At 37.8% G+C, this 21,443-nt stretch overlaps 2 protein-coding genes across 5 annotated transcripts; one reads left to right on the top strand and one right to left on the bottom strand.

Moving 5' to 3' along the window:
- Positions 1 to 75: 75 nt before the first annotated feature.
- On the bottom strand, positions 76 to 14,518 carry znf143b (zinc finger protein 143b). Of its 2 annotated transcripts, none has more exons than XM_028586052.1 (15): positions 13,934 to 14,518; positions 11,642 to 11,757; positions 10,756 to 10,944; positions 10,518 to 10,595; positions 9,481 to 9,677; positions 8,253 to 8,321; positions 8,044 to 8,160; positions 7,765 to 7,840; positions 7,279 to 7,404; positions 6,027 to 6,206; positions 5,287 to 5,514; positions 4,488 to 4,636; positions 2,267 to 2,419; positions 1,649 to 1,777; positions 76 to 436 (listed from the first exon to the last, which is right to left on the bottom strand). In XM_028586052.1, the coding sequence occupies exons 2-15, from the start codon at positions 11,745 to 11,747 to the stop codon at positions 353 to 355; spliced, it is 1,881 nt and encodes a 626-aa protein (XP_028441853.1). In that variant the 5' UTR covers positions 11,748 to 11,757; positions 13,934 to 14,518; the 3' UTR covers positions 76 to 352. The 2 variants fall into 2 exon arrangements, with proteins under 2 accessions (XP_028441853.1, XP_028441854.1); XM_028586053.1 differs by having other exon boundaries at positions 11,642 to 11,754.
- On the top strand, positions 13,832 to 21,443 carry LOC114560582 (nuclear receptor-interacting protein 3). 3 transcript variants are annotated; one of them, XM_028586055.1, is made up of 8 exons: positions 14,150 to 14,260; positions 17,115 to 17,478; positions 18,385 to 18,558; positions 18,756 to 18,838; positions 18,926 to 19,065; positions 19,180 to 19,232; positions 20,027 to 20,116; positions 20,711 to 21,443. In XM_028586055.1, the coding sequence occupies exons 2-7, from the start codon at positions 17,311 to 17,313 to the stop codon at positions 20,111 to 20,113; spliced, it is 705 nt and encodes a 234-aa protein (XP_028441856.1). In that variant the 5' UTR covers positions 14,150 to 14,260; positions 17,115 to 17,310; the 3' UTR covers positions 20,114 to 20,116; positions 20,711 to 21,443. The 3 variants fall into 3 exon arrangements, with proteins under 3 accessions (XP_028441857.1, XP_028441856.1, XP_028441855.1); XM_028586056.1 differs by lacking the exon at positions 14,150 to 14,260 and adding an exon at positions 13,832 to 13,909 and having other exon boundaries at positions 20,027 to 21,443; XM_028586054.1 differs by having other exon boundaries at positions 20,027 to 21,443.

The following is a 21,443-nucleotide window of genomic DNA, read 5'->3' as shown; positions in this document are numbered from 1 at the left end:
ATCTATAGGTATTTTGGTTTTTGTACATTTAATGAGATTCAGGTGTTCAAAATCAAGTACAGTCAACTAATCACACATTTTATTTATTTTTTTATTAGAAATAGCATTAGCTGTACACTGCACTGTGCACTGTGCACCATAAACATTAGAAAGCATTTTATCCTCTCCCGTCTTTTTGGTTGAGGGACAAAATAGCATAGCAGAAGTCCAGTTATCAAAATCCTATGTACACATAAAAGCTAAGTTCTTTTGTGGGGGGGAAAAAATCATGGAGGAAGACTCGTGATTTCTGTTGTTGATATAGTCCAATTCAGATGGTTTTCATCCTAAATCATAGTCCGTAATGAGTCCATCAATCATCCAGGCCCGGCGACTCTCCTTGCTGTATTCTTGATGCTATTCTGATGGCTTCCTCCAGTGAAGGCTGATCACTGAGCTACAGAGAGAAGGAAACAATGTGCACAACTCAAACATTGATTCACATACTAATAACCACTGTAAAACGATCACTCCTACTGATTTTGACACCTCTCTAGAAGACAATACCACCTCTGACTGTGTCGTACTACGTTACAGGCTGCTGAATTTCACTGATGACTGTGTGACATGGTAAAAAAAGAGCATTTGCTTTGTAATTAACATGACAGAAAGAACAGAAGGGAGTGAATGAAAACCGTTATTCAGGATAAATAAAGACTAGTCATGAGACCTATACAACCTTGTGATGAGATGGTAGCCCCTCTGGGGTCGTAGGCCTGAATAGTTAACATTTTTTTTTAAATTAAATAGTATGAAATGTAGTTAAAACACGTTTATTTTTGTTAATGTATGAACAAATCCAGTAATTTCTTTCTGCTTTTGGTGATGAGCTTTTGTACTGAGAAATAAAACCACAACGGTAAATTGTTAGTACAGATTTGGCTTCCTTTTCTTGCATATTGAGTGCTTGTGGTAATCATGAATTTGGATTACATGTAAACTAACACATCTAGTGCTTGTAGATCCTTAATCACATGCACCAGCAGGAGAGTGTCAACAAACCTGTGTTGAACCCCACCTTCCAATGATTTGTAGTTAGTGTTTAAGCAAATAGCTCTAAAGGGTGGGATCTGGGGAGGGATTGTTTGGTTAAGGGACTAACATAAGTACTCCCATAACTAAAGCTCCTGTCAATAACAGAAAAGCAAATATGTATCAGCAAAAACAAAAGCAGTCAACGTAGAAATGCAGCAGACCCTGTAGGATCAATAAAAAGTCTAACTGATATTAGGGCTGGACAATATATCCATATTGTGATATGAGACTAGATATCCAAATTATAGATTATTATTTAGTTAAAATTTAATTGTGAAAATATTTTCTTTAAACACCAACTGTCAACCGTACGATATTGTCTCAATATCGACATTGAGATATTTGGTCAATATCGTGTTATCTGATTTTCTCCATATCGCCCAGCCCTATCTGATATCTTTGAATTTCATGGGTCTCTACTTTCATTCCCAAATAATCCATTTCACAGATTTTCTGCATTTAAACAACATGGTGTGGAAGACGTTCAGTCTTCTTCTCCCAAAAACTCAAACAAATTCCAAGATTGGAACTCACCCCACTGGTCTATTCACTCCTATGGTGTTGGTCTACTAACCTGCACAGCAATGTGAGTGCCGTTGGAGGTGGCCAGTAACGTGACAGGATGAAGATCATCTTGCTCTTGGCTGTAGCCTGCCTCCTCTACAGTTTGGAACGCGGCCATGTCTGGTGTCATGATGGCCACCTGATGGAGACAGAGACATTGTACACAAATCAATCAACTGCTTTGGTGTTGGATATGGTGTGGGGTATTTTATACCATCTCATTTTTACTGTACTATTGTTTCTTTGTTGTATCCAAGTTCTTGTTGATATCATCCACATTTCTAGAGGGTATCATTCAAGTAGGGCTGCAACTAACGTTTATTATTATTTTTCAAGAAAATAAAAAAAGAGTGAAAGTGTAAAATGTTACCATTTCACAAAGTGAAAGAGTGAGGAGCAAATGAAAAAGGCAAAAAAATGGCCCCACACCTGACATTTTTTTAAACTATTTGTAACATTTTAAGTTTATGTCCAATATAATGTGACTCTCGTGTTCTGAGTTTTATTTTTTCTTTTCTTTTTAAATTGTCAGCTTTAGAACAAAAAAAACAATTATACCTACAAAAACCCAAAATAAATTGTTATTACATCTTTGTACAGTCTACACAGAACTCGGTCAGTTGTTCACCTGTTCATCGGAGCCGTCTGTTGTTACCATGGTAACCGAGTGTGCACCTTGCGTTGCCAGTTCGTGGGCTGGGATGGTTATGGTTGTGCCTTCTTGGGTTACCATGGTGATTGTGCCACCCATAGCTTGTAAGTCTGCCTCCGAGATACTGACCTGATGTGAGACACAACACAGAGGGAAGAACATTCAGTGTCACAGTAAATCATTCTGGCACAACATGACTTCTAACGCTGAACAACATGATCAGGTTTCGTTTTGACATTTTCTCTTCTATATATATATATATATATATATATATATATATATATATATATATATACTGCCTTAATTCCTTTGTTTTTTGAACACTAAAATACATAGGAGGCACAAGAAGGCTGCAATTAACGATTATTTTCATTGTCGTATAATCGATTAGTTGTTTGGTCTATAAAATGTCAGAAAATGGTATGATCAGTGTTTCCCAAAGCCCAAGATGACGTCCTCAAACGTCTTGTTTTGTCCACAACTCAAAGATATTTAATTTACTGTCACAGAGGAGTGAAGAAACCAGAAAATATTCACATTTAAGTAGCTGGAATCAGAGAATTTTCATTTTTTCCCCATAAAGAAATTACTCAAACTCATTATCAAAATAGTTGCCGATTTATTTAATAGTTGACAACTAATCAATTAATCTTTGCAGCTCTACAAGAAACTACTGTGTTAGAAAACTGTATAACACGAGACAGTGAGCAAAGACAGAAGGGAAGCAGCCTAGGTCTACTGGGCTTGTGATGAAATGTCACTTCAAGGCTTCTTAGGGTTAGCGACAAAATCAAATATCACAATATTTTGACAAAGGAAAAACTCAATATTGACTAATGGAGATGTCTATAGGTGCTTTCATAAGATGTACACAGAATGTACATGGATGAGGACTAAACGGCCCAATCAATCAACTTTTATTCATCACGTGAAATAGTACGAGGTACAGTTCCAGTGAAATGAAATCCCATCAGCTCCTTTAACTTATGCATGATTTGTCATGAAGCAGGATGTGACCAGATCAGCACACAGAAAGAGTCACTCCTCTACTTTTAACTTAAAAACATGCCCACACTTTTAACTTTTATATTTTCCCCTTATCGCTTTATTCCCCATACACCAATGTAACAGCCTCTAACAGCCAGTTGTCATGCAGCCATTTTAAATCCTCGGAACTGTAAAGCAAACTGTAAAAAAAGTAAGTAAAAAAGTAAACTGTATGTTGTCACTGCCCGATATGAGTCGAGCGCAGATGCGCCACTTTGCGACAAGTAGCCTACAAGATGCTAACGGCTTTTTGAGCTAACGTTAGCAATCAAATAATCATAGATAGCTAAAACATTTTTGAAATGATTTCCATCTTCTGTTATTGTATGTAAAGAGAAACGTTTTTTTTTTATGGATTTCACAAATTTCAGTAAAACACGTTATGCCGTAAACGGTTTTAATCTGAGCATGCGCAACTCACATCTGCACTCGACCAGAGCCGGTCTGACTCGGCTAACATCGGGTATGACCCATTATGCCGTAAACAGTTTAAATCAGAGCGATGAGACAAAACCGTTTTAGAACGTCGCAGCGGTCTGAACCGGTCCGTCTCAAACCAGCTGATGGTGTCGCTGTGACTCAGCTGGTCAAGTCACAGAGGCTGGTTTTAGAAAGCTAAGAGACGTCAGCTGTTTCAACAGCCAATAGAGAAGTCAGCTGCTAAAGTCAGCTACACACTATAGACATAAAATTATCCATAATCCATTTTATTTTTTTATGTGACAAAACAGCTGGTCGAAATGGCAGCGTTTTAGATGGAGCCTCAGCGACCGCCCAAAAGCACGGTTACGTTCTATGGTCGGACGAGATAGAGAGTAAGGGAGCGCCCAGCGGCGTTAGAACAAAGCAGAGAATCAGAGAAATAAAACGTGTTTTCGCCGATTCATCACTAGATACCACCAACGTTATCCACATTCATATTTAGATGCAACAAATGATATATTCAGCTTAAAAAAAAAAGCCTAAAAGTCAGAACGGAAGTACAAAGGGGCGTTGTTATGGAGATGATACACCGTCTCGTCTCATTGGTGTGAACGGGCAGGTTTCAGAACGCTGCAGACCGGCTCGTTTCAACTCGTCTCGTCGTGAAACTTTGGTCCGAACTGGGCTTAATGCATTTATTATTTGGGATGTCACTTCATTCCATTACCTGCTGTTGTGTTCCGTCCTCCTGCGTTACCAAGGCAACATGCTGCTGGCCAATCATGTCTGAGCTCTCCAGAGGAACCTGCTCTGAGCCGGAGTCATCTGCCTCAACCACCGCTGTCGTGTAGCTGACATTGGGGTCATCAATGGCATCTGAATTGAAGTGGAAAGATTTTGTTTGTCACTATTTAAAATTTTTGTATTCATTTATAATTTTAGATTTGGTTTATTTTCATTCGGTGTATGTTTTGCACAAGGTGTCATACTGTAGTTTATACTTATATCTGCTCAATGTCTTATGAATTTTGTTGGTGGGATATTTATTTATATATATGTATATACACACACTCGCGCTCCTTTGTTAAACCGTTTCTTATTATAATCACCCACATTGCCAGAGGGTACAATTCAAGTAGGGCCGCAACTAACAATTATTTTTATTTTTCAAACAACAGTTTAAAAGTGAAACATTTTACAATTTCCAAGTCCAAGTTGTCATATTCTAATTCCAGTGTGTTGTTTTATCCAACCATCAGTCAAAAACCCAAAGATATTCAGTTTATCATTTATGACAAAATATAACATCCTTGGCGATCAATTAATCTGCAAATTATGATCTCATTTAATTGTTTGCTCTATAAATTGTCATTTTAACAGTCAAAATCTAGATTTAAGAAGCTGCATATTGCTGTCTTCGTTTCTGCTCTATATTCCAGTTACATCCAATATCATACATCTCACTGACCATTTATCAAAAACAGCTTTTTAAAAGGAATTTCTACATATGATTATATTTCACCGACCTGTTGGGGGTTCAAAGTAGGCCTCCTGCTCCTCCTCGATGGGCTCTGTGTCGTTGTGCGCTGTGCGTTTGTGCATGGCGAGTGTTGAGATCTGCTTGTAGGTTTTCCCACAATGGTTGCAGTTGTAAGGTTTGCAGGGTGTATGAACCACATGGTGTTTGTAAAGGCTGGAGTATTCTGTGAAGCGCTTTTCACAGCCAGGCACTGTGCAGACATAAGGTTTCTCTCCTGGAGAAGAAGAAATGTAGGGGTTAATCTTACTTTTAATATTAGAACCTTTGGAGACGCTAAAGTACTTGTAACCAATTATTTATCGTAAACAAAATGTACACAAGCAAAACACAAAATAATGCTAGAATCTTGATGTATAATCCATATTTTGTTCTGCAAACTATTCACACACTTGTACTCGAAATACTGAAAAAGACGTCGTCGGCTGTCTGTGACCGTTCCAAATACCTACGTTTTTTCACAGCCAGATGCACTGACGTGGCGATCAAAAGAAAAGCTCAGATTACCACACACACACACACACACACACAAAGTGTGACTTCTCTGCTCAGGACACCATTACTCCACTATATCTTTACATAGCAAATATAACTTTGCCGCTATTTTAAATCTTTCTAAATGTCGAGTTCAGCCTGTCTGAGGCTCAATTGTTCTTGAGTAGGACACCAAACCACAGTTTCATGACTCATTACATCATTGTAGGGACAGACTGATGTAAAAGGACTCACCAGTGTGTATCCTCATATGGTTCTTGTAGTTGGTGGCACTGGCGAATGACCTTCCACAGCTTGGCTCAGAGCAGTAGTATGGTCGCTCCCCTGTGTGTGTTCGGATGTGAACTTTGCGGATGTTGGAGGTGGTAAACGACCTGCCGCAGCCTTCGACCGGGCATTTGAAAGGCTTCTCTCCTGCAGACAAGAAATGGGATGTCAGTTTTTTTTAAGGGATTACCCGTCATTCCAGTATTAAACCTTTTTTTGAAAATTGGATTATCGGTTCTGATTTCAGCTTCTAAAATGTGAATATTTTCTAGTTTCTTTTCTCCTCTGTGACAGTAAACTGAATATATTTGAGTTATGGACCAAACAAGACATTTGAGGATGTCATCTTGGGCTTTGGAAAACACTAATTGACATTTTTCACAATTTTATAGATTACATTACATGTCATTGGGCTTGACGCTTTTATCCAAAGTGACTTACAATTGCTATATATCAGAGGCCACACGCCTCTGGAGCAACTAGGGGTTAAGTGTCTTGCTCAGGGACACATTGGTTGATGTATCACAGTGGGAACCCGGATCTCCCACACCAAAGGCATGTGTTTTATCCACTACGCCATCACCACCCAGAAATAGATGAAACAAATAATTGATTAATCCAGAAAATAATAAACAGATTAAATCGACAATGAAAATAATTATTAGTTGCATCCCCAAATGAATCCACTTGAACTTCTTGACAGTGAGCTGATTTCTTAGATTGTAGAGGAAAATGAAAGGGTTTGACATTGCTCATGCTGGGGACAGTGTTTCCCTATCCCAGTGAGATAAAAACTGCTAAAATGTTGTTATCAAAAATAAACAGCAGCACCTCAGAGTCATGCTTCTCGTGATGACCGTGTGCCTGAAAACTCCTCCAGCACTTTGGTGGCTTTGTGGAAAAAGTCTGCTCCAAACATTCAGAAAACAAAACCGTTGAATCTGTTCGATAAATTCTGGACAGGGGCACTGCACTCCAATCTGTGTTGTTGTCAGAAACCAGTGATGCATGACTCTGGCCTGGTAGTTGTGTGGCGTAGTGCAATTTCAGCTGCAAACACTCAGACACTTCGGTATAAACAAACAGCTTTGAGGCAGAGTAGCAGTTATCATTTCAGTTCCCAGCAGATAAATCCTGTGCCAGACCTGTGACTCATATAGAAGACATTTACACACCTTTCAGGTATATGGCATAACAACATGATGATGTAATTGTGTACCTGTATGAGTTCTCGTGTGCTTCTGAAGGTCTCCGGAGGTTTTAAAGGACTTGCAGCAGTTTAACTCTTGACATCTATATGGCTTCTCTCCCGTGTGTGTGCGTGAGTGACTCTTCAGTCCATATCCTTGAAATCGTAATAAAAACAGAAATTAAGAGTCATTCACATTCAGTTAGGCCATTATTATTGGTTAATACAACTTTATTTTTGTACGATCTTTTGTTGTAGCCACTAAAGAGCACCTCAGCCCGATTACATTTTTATCTCACTGTGCTTATTTGTTACGTCATTATGTTAATTATATATTTTTTATCAAGGGGTTTAATCAAAGTAGAACAGTTATCTATAAGGATTTTCAAAGCAATCTGCAAAAATGTTCTGCAGAAGGCTGGATCTCTTTCTACTAAAAATTAAGATAAATATAAAACGCGCAATATTTTTTTTTTGAGAAAGCTCTGTGAGAAAAGATGAAGACTCCACAGCTACCTGTTGCAAACTTCTTCCCACAGCCATGATAGTCACAGATGTACGGTTTGTCTCCAGTGTGGGAGCGCTCGTGTACCTGCAGGACATACAAACAAAGCCGTGTGTAGCAGAGAGGCTGAAAAAGCAAACTGACAACATCATGGGAAGACGCTGTGAAGGGAATATTGTCTTTAAACAATCCCACACTTGAGTAGGCAGAAGCAACACTATTTTTTTTTTTTTTTTTTTTAACATATACACATTTTTGTGCACACACAACCACAAAACAACACCACCTACCTTGAGATGGTGGGCAGTGGTGTAGAGCTTTCCACAGCCCTCGTAATCACAGCGGAAAGACTTCTCTCCTACGTTTGAGCCCCTTCCCGACCTGTTATCTTGACCCTGTAACACAATCTTAAAGATACAGAAACATGAATTAGACTCCATTGTTACACCTGGACCAAGGATAAAAAAGGTAATTTAAAAAAATACTCTAGAATACATACCCGCATGTGGACGCCATTGTCTGCTTCCACTCTGCCAAAGGACCCCAAGGGGTTGTCTATATTCTCCACCTGACAGGAAGGAAAGCGGACACTTCCTATTACAGTATATGCTGTCAGAGTTATAAACATTCACAACCGAGAGAAATTAAGGGAAAAAGACGCTGATCAGCAAGGCTGGCTCCGTTATTGGCTGCAAACATTTGAAGCTGTGTTGGAGAGGTCAGTGAACAAACTGATATCATGGATAACCCCGACCACCCTCTCCCCCCCCCACACTGGTCCAACAGCGGAGCACTTTCTCTAAGAGGCTCCGACAGCTTCGATGTTGCACGGACCGCTACAGGAAATCATTCCTACCACAGGCAACACAAATTTTTAACACTTCATCATTGAGTGTTAGATAAGACTCATATACATCACAATACTACACTAAGTGCAACTTGCACAAAGGTTTTACCTACATCTTTATAAAATACTATTTAAGTAGTAGTACATTTTTATTCCCAACTTGTATATACATTTGTACATTCTCCACTTTGTATTTTTAATCTTCATTTTCATCTTCAATTTGAATATTTGTTCTTGTATTCTATCCTGTTTATTATTTCATGTATATTCTGTATGTGTACTGCGTGTCTGATATTTTGCTGCTGTAGCACCATAATTTCCCATTTTGGGATCAATAAAAAAATAATAATCAATCAATCAATCAATCAATCAATCAATCTACATCTGCAAAAATGTTACACAAGATAAACCACAAGGAGAACATTTAACACTGTAATCTACTTAATATTTACATGTGAATAAAGTCTATATTAGCACATGCTTCCCAACATAGTCTATACAGATTGCATACATTTCACCTTTTAATAAAAAGAAAAAAGACAAACTAATATAAAGAGATAAAAGGTCAAATTAAACAAAAACTGTCAGTGCATTAAAGTGATTTATTTAGTATTGTAGGATTTCTTCTCATTGTTGTTGCCTTTTATTTATTTCTATATAGTTTTAAGGCCTGAGAGCAGATGCATTTTATTGCATTTGAAGGTCCATTTGTACTTTTTAAGGTATACGACCATAAACAAAACGTAAAACTTGAAAAATAAAAAATAATATTGGAAGTATTAAATATAATGTCACTGACATAATAACATTTTGAGAAAAGTTAAAATAGTCCCAGCATTATTTGCAGTGCAGTACAGGTTTGCCAGACAATGAGGTTTACCTTGGTGGTGTACTGTTCCAGCACGCTGATGGTCTCCGGGTCAATGGCCGTGGCCTCAGCCTGCAGGTCTGCGATGGTGCCATCAGCCTGGATGGCCAGGATGGTGTTGGACTGGGGCATGTGCACTGTGTGCTGGATGTAGGCGGTGCTGCCGTCCTCCAGCTGCACCTCCTGCAGGCCGCCCTGGTCATATGGATCTGCACAGAAACAAGGAGAAGGATGTGAATGGAGAGAGAGAAACTGGGCTCAGGTCCAGTATGAAAAATTAGATGGTTGTTTGCTGAGGGAGGATGGATGGTCTCCTACGTGACTATAGCCAAACTTACGTTTCTTTGTACTAAATCCTTGAGCTAGAGTTATTAATGTATTATACATTTCTGGGTCTACTTGTTAAATTAGTTTGAAGGTTTTTAATTGTCATGAATTAACAGACAAACATGGAAAATATTTCAAAACATTGGGTTGGGTTCAACATTGGGTTTTAGTGTCCATCAGAAATGCCACAACCAATTTCTATACTCATGAAAGCCACAAGACACTGTATGTTGTGTTTAGTTACACATTCATTAACACATACCAAAGTCCACAACCTGGCTGGGTAGCTAATATTTGATTTAAAGTAACAAGTTACTAGTACACTGCTTCTCTAGGAGGTTTTAAAAAGGGTGTTATGGAAAAGGAAGAAGTAGGTAGGTAAGCCAAAACATAAAATTATAATTACATCTTTTCTTTACTTCATTCATCCTCTCTTTGTTTTTCTCATTTTCTAATTTTGTGATGTCTTTTGGGGTTTTGTCTTGTGTTAAACTGGGGAAAATAACAACAATTCTGGACTGATTTTTTACAACTCTTCATCACAAATGACTTACAGAATGAACGGAATATAACCCATAAAGCATAATGTTATCACTGTAAAATCCTTTCATCATGGATATGCAATTAAATAAAATTACTGAAATTAGACACTTGAAGAAAGAGATGAAAGGAACCTAACATTCTCTAAGAAAATCAACCTCCTAGGTGTTGTTTTTTTTAACCTTTGGGTGTGTGAATGAAGGCTGTTGTTCCATCTTCTAGCTGAACTGCTTGTCCGTCTTCAAGCTGTAAACCGTTATCTACGACAAAAAATAAAAATAAAACATTAGGCACAAGCACCTCACCAACAGTAACCTCTGCTTAGCTCTAGTTTCTGGATATCTCTACAGAGTGTATACATGGTAGAATTTGCATTATATCATCCAGATAAAAACAACTGCTTTTAGACTTGTGTTTTACCTCCTTTAGGCATCGACACATGCTGAACGTAGGCAGCAGAGCCGTCCTCCAGCTGGATCACCTGGCCATCCATGATCTGTCCATCTGAAAAGGAACCCTTAGAGTCGTGTTGGATGTATGCAGTGGATCCATCTGCAAGAGTAACAGCCTGCAGGCTCACCGTGTCCATGCTCTCCATCTGATCACCATCTGGGAAATGATTTGACAATGAAAATACTTTAACAGTTTGCTAAAGAAGTAAGAAGATCATATTGTGGCAGTTGCAAGATCATCATTATAGCTGCACATGGAAACAAGCTTTTCTAAAAAGGGACAAGAGAGGACAAAGATCTGACACTGGAAAAGCCTTTTTTTTGGAAGAATTATTGGAATTTACTCCTTTAACAGGGCAATTAAAGCTAATTTAAATGTGTAACGTCTTAATTAAGATGAAGGATGTTCCAATGTGTCTCCAATTCAGGTAGAAATACTGTATTTCTATATGACTAATCACGTCCTATGAACCAATCACAGTGCCCAACTGTTAAGTTTCTGTACTACTGTGTGCACAGACATTTGTATGCTTAATTATTAATTGGAACATCCTTATCTCCTCATTTCTCACACACACACACACACACCTCATATTGTCTATAGTAGAGGCTCATAATGTATGTAGTGTTCTAGTTATATTTAGTATGCATCTGTTTTTGTACTCATTTTTGTGGTGTGACACATTTTTCGGCATTGGATCAATAAAGTTTGTCTTATTTACTCAGCAGAGGTACAGCAAAAACAACACATATAAGCAAAGACATTTCTAAATAAAATAACTAACGGTTGTCCACCTTAAGCTGTATTCTAGTCTTGTGTTATAATGATGACAAGTTCAAGTTTGGGAGCTTACCTGCCACAGTCACAGCCTCCGTCAAACAGAGCGTGACCGGCTGCCCGTCTGCATCGTGAAACTCTGCCATTCCCTGGGAGTCCCGGTTTATCTGGGCCAAGAGCATGCTTCAGCTGCTAGAGACGAGACACACAGGATACACATTTAAAACTTCTACTGGTCAGTAAACACACAGAGCACTGAGACGTGACAGCTAGTAATGTCTACAGTTGTTCTATGCTTAAACACATTCAAATAGGAATATGCAACATGAGCACAAAACTGAAAAAATGAAGGTCTTACAACCGATTTTTAACACAGGTTCCCACTTCAAGTCGGAGCCTGAAGTTTAGGTAATAAAGCATAACCAGCCTTAAGGCTTTTATGATGTTAGTAACTGTGCTTTTGTGGCGCATATTCCCATTTTCTTTATTATAATTATAACATTTACCATTCCATTAAATATACAATATAGCGACTCTTAAAACTTGGTTAAAAAGCAACCAGACCAGCCATCATACCTAGTCAGTGCATTCTTTATCCTTCATGTTTTACTTTCACCTGTTCTAATTTGACATGTTGTGTGCATTGTCCCTGAAAACAAATAAACATACACACTAAACATTAGAGTTTTGGGCCCCTGAAGATCTGGGGACCCCAGGGCAGTTGCCTGTTTACGTATTCATTTCACACATAGGAGTTAGCTGTATTTATTACAGGCATCAAAGAAAAAAAGAAATAAGGTTCTTACTACAAACTTGAACATATGTGTACTTATTCAGTAGTAGTAGTAGACGTAAGCTATGTTTTACTTTTTGAGCTATTGAGTGCTCACTACCTGAATGGCAGTGGGAAATAAACTAAATACATTTACACAACTACTGTAGTACTACTACTACTACTACTACTACTACTATTACTATTACTATTTCAAGCTATTGTCCTTTCTTTTAATTTCTATGTTATGATACTTCTACTCCACTACATTTCAGAGAGAACATTTTTACTTCACTACATTTATTTAGGAGCTATAGTTTCTAGTAACTTTTCAATTAAAGATTTTACATTCAAAACATATCAGTTTATAAAATTTGATTTATTGTTGCAGATTCAACTACCACCAAGTATATAGTTAACATTAGCAGTTAACAAAAGCTTCACCCTAACCAACGGCAACATTAAAGTACTGCTTACATATTAATACGTCATGATCTAATAATATAATAGTACAACACTGACAGTAGCTACTCTGCAGTATGAGTACTTTAATACACACATTGTTGTTGCGGATACTTCTGTACTTCTGCTGAAGTCAAATATTGAATGTAGTACTTTTAATTGCAATTAGGTATTTGTATACTGCAGTATTGCTACTTTTACATAAGTGAATTATTTGAATACGTCTTCCACCACTGCTAAAAAATATACACACTTAAAACCTTGGTCCCTGGAGCTCTGGGAATCCAAGGGAAGTTGGTAATATAGCCTTGTTTACCTCTTCGTTTGACACATAAGTTAGCTGCATTTACAGGCATACATGACAATTGCAATATATATATAAACTCATTAAGCTGTAAGCTATATATTACTTTTAAAGCTAATGATTGCTCATCACCTGAATGGGCTCATATTTCATCTTCTGTCACAGTTTCTTTTTGGCGCTTGTTATTTTGAATATAGCATTTGGGGGCTAGCTAGCTACAACGTTAGCACAACTATGACTTGCCACATGTGTCACCCTGTAATGAAACATTATCCAACATGTGTAACGTTAATGAAGCGTCTCTGTTGTAAAGGCTAAGGGTGCTCAGTTAACGTTAGCACACTGAAGGCATGTTTGTATGCACAGCCGAAACGATATGTCAAAACCTGGACAAAAAGGAGTAGCTATAGGGTGGATAGTTAGCCACCACGCTAACAGCATTGCTAACTACGCCAACCGGGCTCGGTCACGACTTTTAGCGCTTTATTAACAAAACTGTTTCTTGCATATTGCGACGTTTATGAGAATACAGCTATTGGAAGTTAATACATGAAGTCTAAGCTAACTATGTGACAGCTGATGGGCTAGCTAGCTGTCTCCACGAAGCTCCCGGCTAAGCTCCTATAACTAGCGACGCAGTTAGGAAACAAGAACGAGCTAATTAATGATAACATAAGCATTTTGACTCGGTGGATGTCAATTTTTATTTCAATGTAAAACAGTTTTTCCCATCCTCCTTTTCATTTGCAGTCGCAGCCTGACACTCCCTCTCTCTCGGAGATGGCTGTGGGAATAATGCATACTGGGTAAAAACCAATTTATATACTAACCTCCGAAAATTTCCTACAATTCCTCCTGTTCGACCACCATGCACCAGTGCAGGAAACACTTCGCGATGTCCACACACCGGGAACATGTATGACACCAGAATCCTCCATGCGATGCACCCGCCTACTCATAATTCAGACACGGTGATTGGTTGGAGGGAACACTGCTCCCACTCTGATTCGACAGCCATGTTCTATTCGAGGAGGTATTCCTGTTATTCAGCTTCCCGGGCCCCTAGCAGACGCCATTCCGCGTCGGTTTTCATATTTTTTTAAACATTATTTTAGTACATCAACAGTATGTACACACGCAAACTGTCCATGCCAGAGGTAACAGAGACATTTTAAAACACAAAATTAGTCTTAAGTTATTTGCCTGCGTCGGTTTTCGTATTGTCTCGGGATTTTTGTAGAAAATGTGCTGCGTCGTCGTAGAAAATTTAATATTTAAGCTTCAATATAAGACGACAGTCCACCTAGACTATGCTTTACTAGTCACGGTGTGCCAAAGGAGATGGTTAAATTTGTTCTTCAGCAACAAACCGCGATGTGTGTGGAGTGTTTTTCGGCATCCATGTTGGAAACAAGGTCGTGTGGGTAAAAAAAAAAGGGGAATGTGGGTAATGCAGTAAAAAGGCATACTATATAAATATCTCTGGAAGGGGTGAAATGTCCAGCTGACATCTATAATACATCTATCGCTGACACCAAACTAGACAAAGCATCACATGAAAAGATTCAGAACTTAGATAGATAGATAGATAGATAGATAGATAGATAGATAGATAGATAGATAGATAGATAGATAGAATAGGCATAGGCCTAATACCTGACCACAGCTGTGACTGAAAGAGGACAGATCATGGGACACACACAACAGCTGCACTTTTTTTTTAACTACCTGCCAACTGTACCAAGACATCAGAGACAATCTTACAGATTCCAAACACCCAAAAAGATTTTCAAAACATGACTGTTAACAAAAAGACCGTATCTGCCAGTTAAAATACAGCAATCTGCAAACACAGCAGCAAGATTTGTGAGCTGTTGTGTTGGAATAAAACCACCTTGGAGGCTGTGATTCGTCTGTATTAATGCACTGACCATTTGCACGTACTGTGCTGATCTCTGTAGACTAGAACAGATAGCATACCTCTAAATACAAATGTTGCCATGCTTACACCGTTCTCACTTAGGCTTATTTGCTTTTTTACTGCAATGTCCACACTTTTCTATTTTTTATCTTAAGCTATCTTTACTTATCTATATATAGGCCTATTTAAAATATTTTTAAAGAGAACATTCACAATGTTTCTGTTTGTATTTTTAAGTTTACCTATTTTCATTTATATATTTGATTACAATGTTCAATGTTAAACAGCTCTATTTACACATTGCAGAATGACCCATCTCAGGCCCATTATCATTATAGCCTATTACAAAATTATAATTACTGAGGGATTCATATGTAGGCTACGTCACTTTAATGTTGCGGCTGATAAAAGTGGAGATAAGTTTTACTACTGCTGAATTTCACCAGTGGATCAATACATCTTTATCCATAATAATACATCATCATTTATTTGTTGATTCTGTTTTGTTTTTTTATTTTTATCTAAGTGTTATAGTACAGAATTATGAGGTATTGTAACACTTCAGAGATAATCACTGAGAAATAACATGATAGCAAACCTTTTAGATCTGAAAGTGAAATCAGTAAGTAAAGTCAGAAAGAATATTTAAACAGTTCAACCTCAGTTTTAATGTGTGCACAAGTGTAGTGAGTGAATATTGTACAAGTTAGCCACTGATATACTAACAATGCTTATTTCGTTTAACATGGGGGTATTTTCTGATTTACAACTGGAATCTAGCCAATTAAAAAAACAAACAAAAAAAACAAATGTTACATTTTTAATCAAAAAACGTCTATAGGCTATGTCCAAAGAGTGAGCAGTTTGTCCTGTCAGCATTTCTTTGTCAAACAGTGAGAGTATAATTGAAATTCAGTTTTAAGCTATAGCATATCAAATTTGAAACACAAGGTTTCTCTCTTTCTAAACATAGTTTTTTCTAACGGAGTCACGATTAAAGTGACGTATAGGCTTTTTGATCCAGGTGGAAGCTGCCACGAGACACAAAAACAGACAGGAAGATACTGTCAAAGTAAAAGCTCTTACTTTTGTTTGTATTAAAGGTGCTGTAGGCAGGATTGCAAAGATCCAGGACTTAGCCAAAACATTTGAAAGTCGACAACTTCTCAGTCCCTCCCCCTTTCTGCTAAAGCCCAAAATGGTCTCTTAAGCCCCTCACCCCACAAGGGAGAATGAATGCGTGTGCACGAGCAGTGATTGACACGCAGTTAGACACTCCCCCCGGCCCTGATTGGTGCATCTGAACAGGGAGCTGTGGATTTTTGCAAATCACAGTACAGGCTGTAGGTGGTGTCAGAGGAGACAGATTTTTTTTTTTAATTACCTGCTTCATGTAGTTCTACTGGAACATAGGGTCAGTTCTTACCTACTGCACCTTTAAACGGTTACAGCATTAATTATAGGTTTCACAAAAACAAGGTGTTTTAACAAGTTCTTGTGGTCTGTTTTTTAAAACCTCAGGTGGAGCTGAAGTCAATATGTCAGTATTTATGCATTTCAATAAGGAACAGTTTATAGCCTATTATATGAATTTTTATTTGGTTTAAGATTCTCATAAATTAGCCTAATTTATTTGCATCTTTAATTATTGTTCCTTCTGGTGTATTTATTTTTTTCTCTCTGCTGGCTTAAGTACTTTGTTTTTTTATGTGGCTGTAGGCTATTCTTTGTTTTTTATTGCCTCAGACCTAAACATGATATAAATCTTTCAAATCCAAAGCTCTTTTTGTGACAAAAGCATCTCATTTAATCTTACCTTTTGGGCTGAATATCTTAGCCTATATTGTGTTTGTTGTAAATTGACAGAAAGTCAGAAATATTCTGTTTTTAGTTAGGAAAAATGTTCTCATATTGTTTGTGTTAGGCTACTTTTGCTCCTAAAACATTGAAACGTTCAAATGTAGCTATCCGTGGTCTAAAGCTGTGTTTGCTTTATTGCACATGTTTCTCTGCATTCACAAATCTAGAGGAAGAACATGTAAGATAATTTTTATTTGCCACAGTTCTTGAATTTGAGTTTTATTTTGAAGGTTTGGACCAGAAGTCGTATTGTCACCCGTCTGACTTGACTGCCTCCTCTGGTCATGATGATGGGGGCGTCTCCTCTTCTCCACTAACTCATCATCGGGGATTCCTCATAACAGACTCAGTTGTTTACAGCTTCAGATCAGACAGGTTCATACACAGACACACACACGAACACACACACACACACACACAGCCGTCATGTTCACCGAGACGCGGGCGGAGAGCCGGGGGGACTCGGGGGTCCTGGATGCTGCGGCTCTGAGGCAGCAGAGGAGGCTGAAACAGGCGATCCAGTTCCTCCATAAAGACTCAGCAGATCTGCTGCCTCTGGATGGACTGAAGAAGCTCGGGACATCTAAACAGGGGGTGAGCCTCTTATGACAGGCCTGCATATTAAATATAATGCCACAGTAATTATGCTACTATAGGCCATACATATTATCTTAATTATAGTCCTATATTATATGTTATTAGCCTATACATTTCCCCGTCATGGACTGTATAAGGGTTCAGTTTATAGGCTATCCCATAATATATTATAACCTACTATATGGTATACTCTTTTATTAGCCTACAAATTAGTATATTTCCATATTACAAATCCACTAAGTGATGATAACTTAATCATATTATATTTATATTTTTGCTTATTTTTTAGTTTTAAAAAAGCCTATTATATTTACTTTCTCTTTTTATCTGTATTCATTTATGTCCATCTGATCTTCTTATCTTATTTCATAAACACATTTCTTTGGCTAATTCCTTAACCAAATTAAAGACTTATCGCAGTATGCTAAACTAATGCAAATTATGAAGAAGATGAGGGAGCCACTGCTGTATTTTTATCAATTTCATTATTTTAAGTTATAGAATTGTGGCCTAAAGGCCCTGATATATCTAAGGATAACATAAGCATGTATAAAAAGGAGACAGCAGGCCTATTGCCAATGTGCAGGAGGTTATTTATTTTAGCAAAATGCATTCATTTGTATTTTTGCTGCTATAACCAATATTCCTTTAAAAAGTGAAAATATGAAATTAAGTTAACCTCCCTTTTTGTTTGAGTCTAGATGCTTTAGAAATCAATATTCATATTTACATTGCGGACAGTGTCTTCCTATGTTGTTTAAAAGTAACATTTAACATCTTTTTAGTTTATCAGTATTACATGGCAGCATTATTTCAGATTATTGATTAGTTTTTAAGCCCCAGATCCACAGGGATGAGACAGGAACTTGATCACATTTTCTAACTGTATTTTCTTTATTGTAGCAACCACATCATATCCTCCAGAAGCGCCTGCTGGAGGCCAAGTTGTCCCGGGGACAGATGAACATGTGTGGAGTGCCACCAAACAACGCAGGGGTCCTTGTGAGCTGTACTCATTTCACTTCACATGAAGATGAAGACGAAGAGCAGGACGATTTCATCTACGTGCCCTGCAAGGTGAGTGAGTAAATATATATTAGAATTATTTAGATGACTTTTAAAATAGATTTCAATGTAAAAAGTTAATTCAGAATTGTAATCAGCACTGTAGTTTATATCTTTTAGTATCTCCAATCAGGATCAGTTTAAAACACAAAGACCTGATGTGAAGCTTTTGCACAAATGATGTTTTTTTTTTATTATTTTATTATTAGTATTTAGGACAGGAGGTAAATGTGCTGATTGACACCGGCTGCAAACTGAACCTGATGTCCTCACTAACTGTGGAGAAATTAGGGTAAGATTTTATTAAATGTCCATTTGATAATGTACGTTAGGTCACTACAAGCATTCAGAGAGTCCATTGTTTTTGTTTCTCTCAAAGTTTGAAAGCTCTGGTTGAGGAAAACAAAATGGAGACGGATGGGTTTCCATTTCAGAGGAAGCTTTGTATCGACGGACACATCAGAGAATTGCGCCTAACCATCGGGCATCGCAGAATAGTGTGCTCCTTTGTCATCGTAGGTAAGGAAGAAGTATATAATTAAAGATTACACTGATTTTTGTTTGACTGTAGCCAGTGATTTTAAGGCACTTTTATAATATTATTGTCCTCCAATTACATTTAATTATTTGCAGAAAGTGACAGGCCACTGATGTCCCTGGGCAACAAGACATTAAAGTCACTCAAGGTAAACCATCTTCTTCCCCAATGGCTACCGTTCAGACTCAATCAATCATCCAAACACAGGAGGAACACTTAAAGATCATCAGCAACATAGTGACGTAAATAAAAAAAAAAGTTAAAAAAAAGTCCTCCAAACCATAAAACCATATAGGTAGTTTATTCCTACCCTCTAAAATGACCTACAGGAGCGTTTCATAAGTTAGCGCCGCTAGTGGTGGCAGGATACGACCCACAGGATCGTTTTCTGCCCTCGTACAGCATCTAAACCAGAGACCTAACAGGCCCTGGTCCAAACACATCGTTGATGGTGTGAAACCGTTGCAGTTTGGTTAGCTTTAGGCACAAAAACTAACTAAGTTTAGAAAAAGATCGTGGTTTGGGTTCAAATCAGTACTTTTGTTATGTTACTTCACTGGTTACGCACGTGACACAGAACGAAAAGTAGTTCAGTGTGTTTACTTTTATTTTCAATTGGATAGAAACCCCGGTCTCCTGGGTGAAAGTGTTTGCCACCCCAACCTACCTCCTTAGACGGCTCTCATACTTGGTCACCTTACTTCCTGCTTAGCTCCCATTGGCCAGTAGAAGGCGCCGCATCTATAAACGTAAATATGGGTTGTATTTGCTGCTCGTACAAACGACTTATGGTGTCGTTTTTCAGGGGAGGACAGTCTTCTAAGAGACTAACTAATAGACAAATGACTCTGCTATTCTTACAGTAGGGCAAAATAAGTGCAAATAAATGTGATCTCTATCTGCATGTAAATCTATGTGTTGGTATATCATCTTGTTTTGTAGTGTGTAATTGACACTGAAAAGCAGATGTTGGTGTTTGGGACGACCGTGAGGGAGCAACTTCAGTTTGCCAAAAAAGCCATTCAGTGAAAGGTACGATTTTATGACCTTCAACAGAGAGTTTGCTGAGTGTGCACGTCCTCTTTTAGGTAGACCCTGAATAATATTTAATATACCCTCAGTTCCACACGATTAACAAGTGAAATGAAATGCATTTTGTTGCACAAAACACTTTTCATGGTGCCAAATCTGCTTATCGCACAACATTTTTGTGACGGTTATGTATATAGATAGACGGATAGATAGATAGATAGACGGATAGATAGATGGATAGATAGATAGATAGATAGATAGATAGATAGATAGTATTGATCCCAAACTGGGAAATGACTGTGTTATTTCAGGCTGTCATTGCATGTTGTGAACATACAGAAATGCTACAAAACCAGTGCAAAAGTTTATCCCACTAAATGCACTCCACAAAAATATTACTTAAAATAGCATAACAAAGTTCTTCATATTTGGAAATGTTACAACAAAATATATTTATTTGAACATGTATTCAGATAAACATTTATTGGACATTATTGGACCATGGACACTACATGAAGTTAAGGAAACCAAATTTTCTACAAATTGATCTCATCTGCTTCTTCTTCTCTCCTTCTTCTTTCTTTTGCACAACAGTTCTTCTGATTTCAGAGACCTGTGATAACAACACACACACACACACACACACACACACACACACACACACACACACACACACACACACACACACACACACACACACACACACACACAGTGACCAAAAGCAATACAATTATTTACTCTTAACAACTAGACGCCTCACTGGCCAACTTCAGATTTCTTACAATTACATCAATTCACACTTTCTCTCTGCCTGTTTGCTGCATTCATCCACACTGACTTCGCTTACACAGGAGTTCCTCATATAGCAATATGTAGCATTCTTGTAGCCAATAATAATGTTTTAGCTGTCACTACAGTAGTAAGTATTGTGCAGCTAGAAAATAAATTATTAACAGAACTTGCAGAATTTTAAGATTCTGATAGAATTGTGATTTATAGCTATTGTATCTTATAAATAAGTATCGTTGTGCCAGACATACAGTAGTATTCTAATAGCTGGAAATCTAGGAGAACAAAAGGTTGGAGGATTTTATTGTGAAGTGTAGCTGAAAAACTTAGCACAATCTATTGCATACAACTGTTTATCTACCGTATTTTATAATGTTGTAAATGTATTTTCTAGTCCAAAAACATGTATTTGCATTGAGGTCACTGCCTTTTAATGTTTACAAAATGATAGTGGCACTTGTGATGTTTGATCAGGATGTGACTGTAGCAAAGTGCAGCACTGAATATCTAATAAAATCCCAAATTATTTGAAAGTTTC

Source organism: Perca flavescens, chromosome 8, assembly GCF_004354835.1.
Source record: "Perca flavescens isolate YP-PL-M2 chromosome 8, PFLA_1.0, whole genome shotgun sequence".
Taxonomy (NCBI): Eukaryota; Metazoa; Chordata; class Actinopteri; order Perciformes; family Percidae; genus Perca; species Perca flavescens.
The sequence above is the reverse complement of the archived record's forward strand: the minus strand, read 5'-3'. Positions and strand labels throughout refer to the sequence as shown.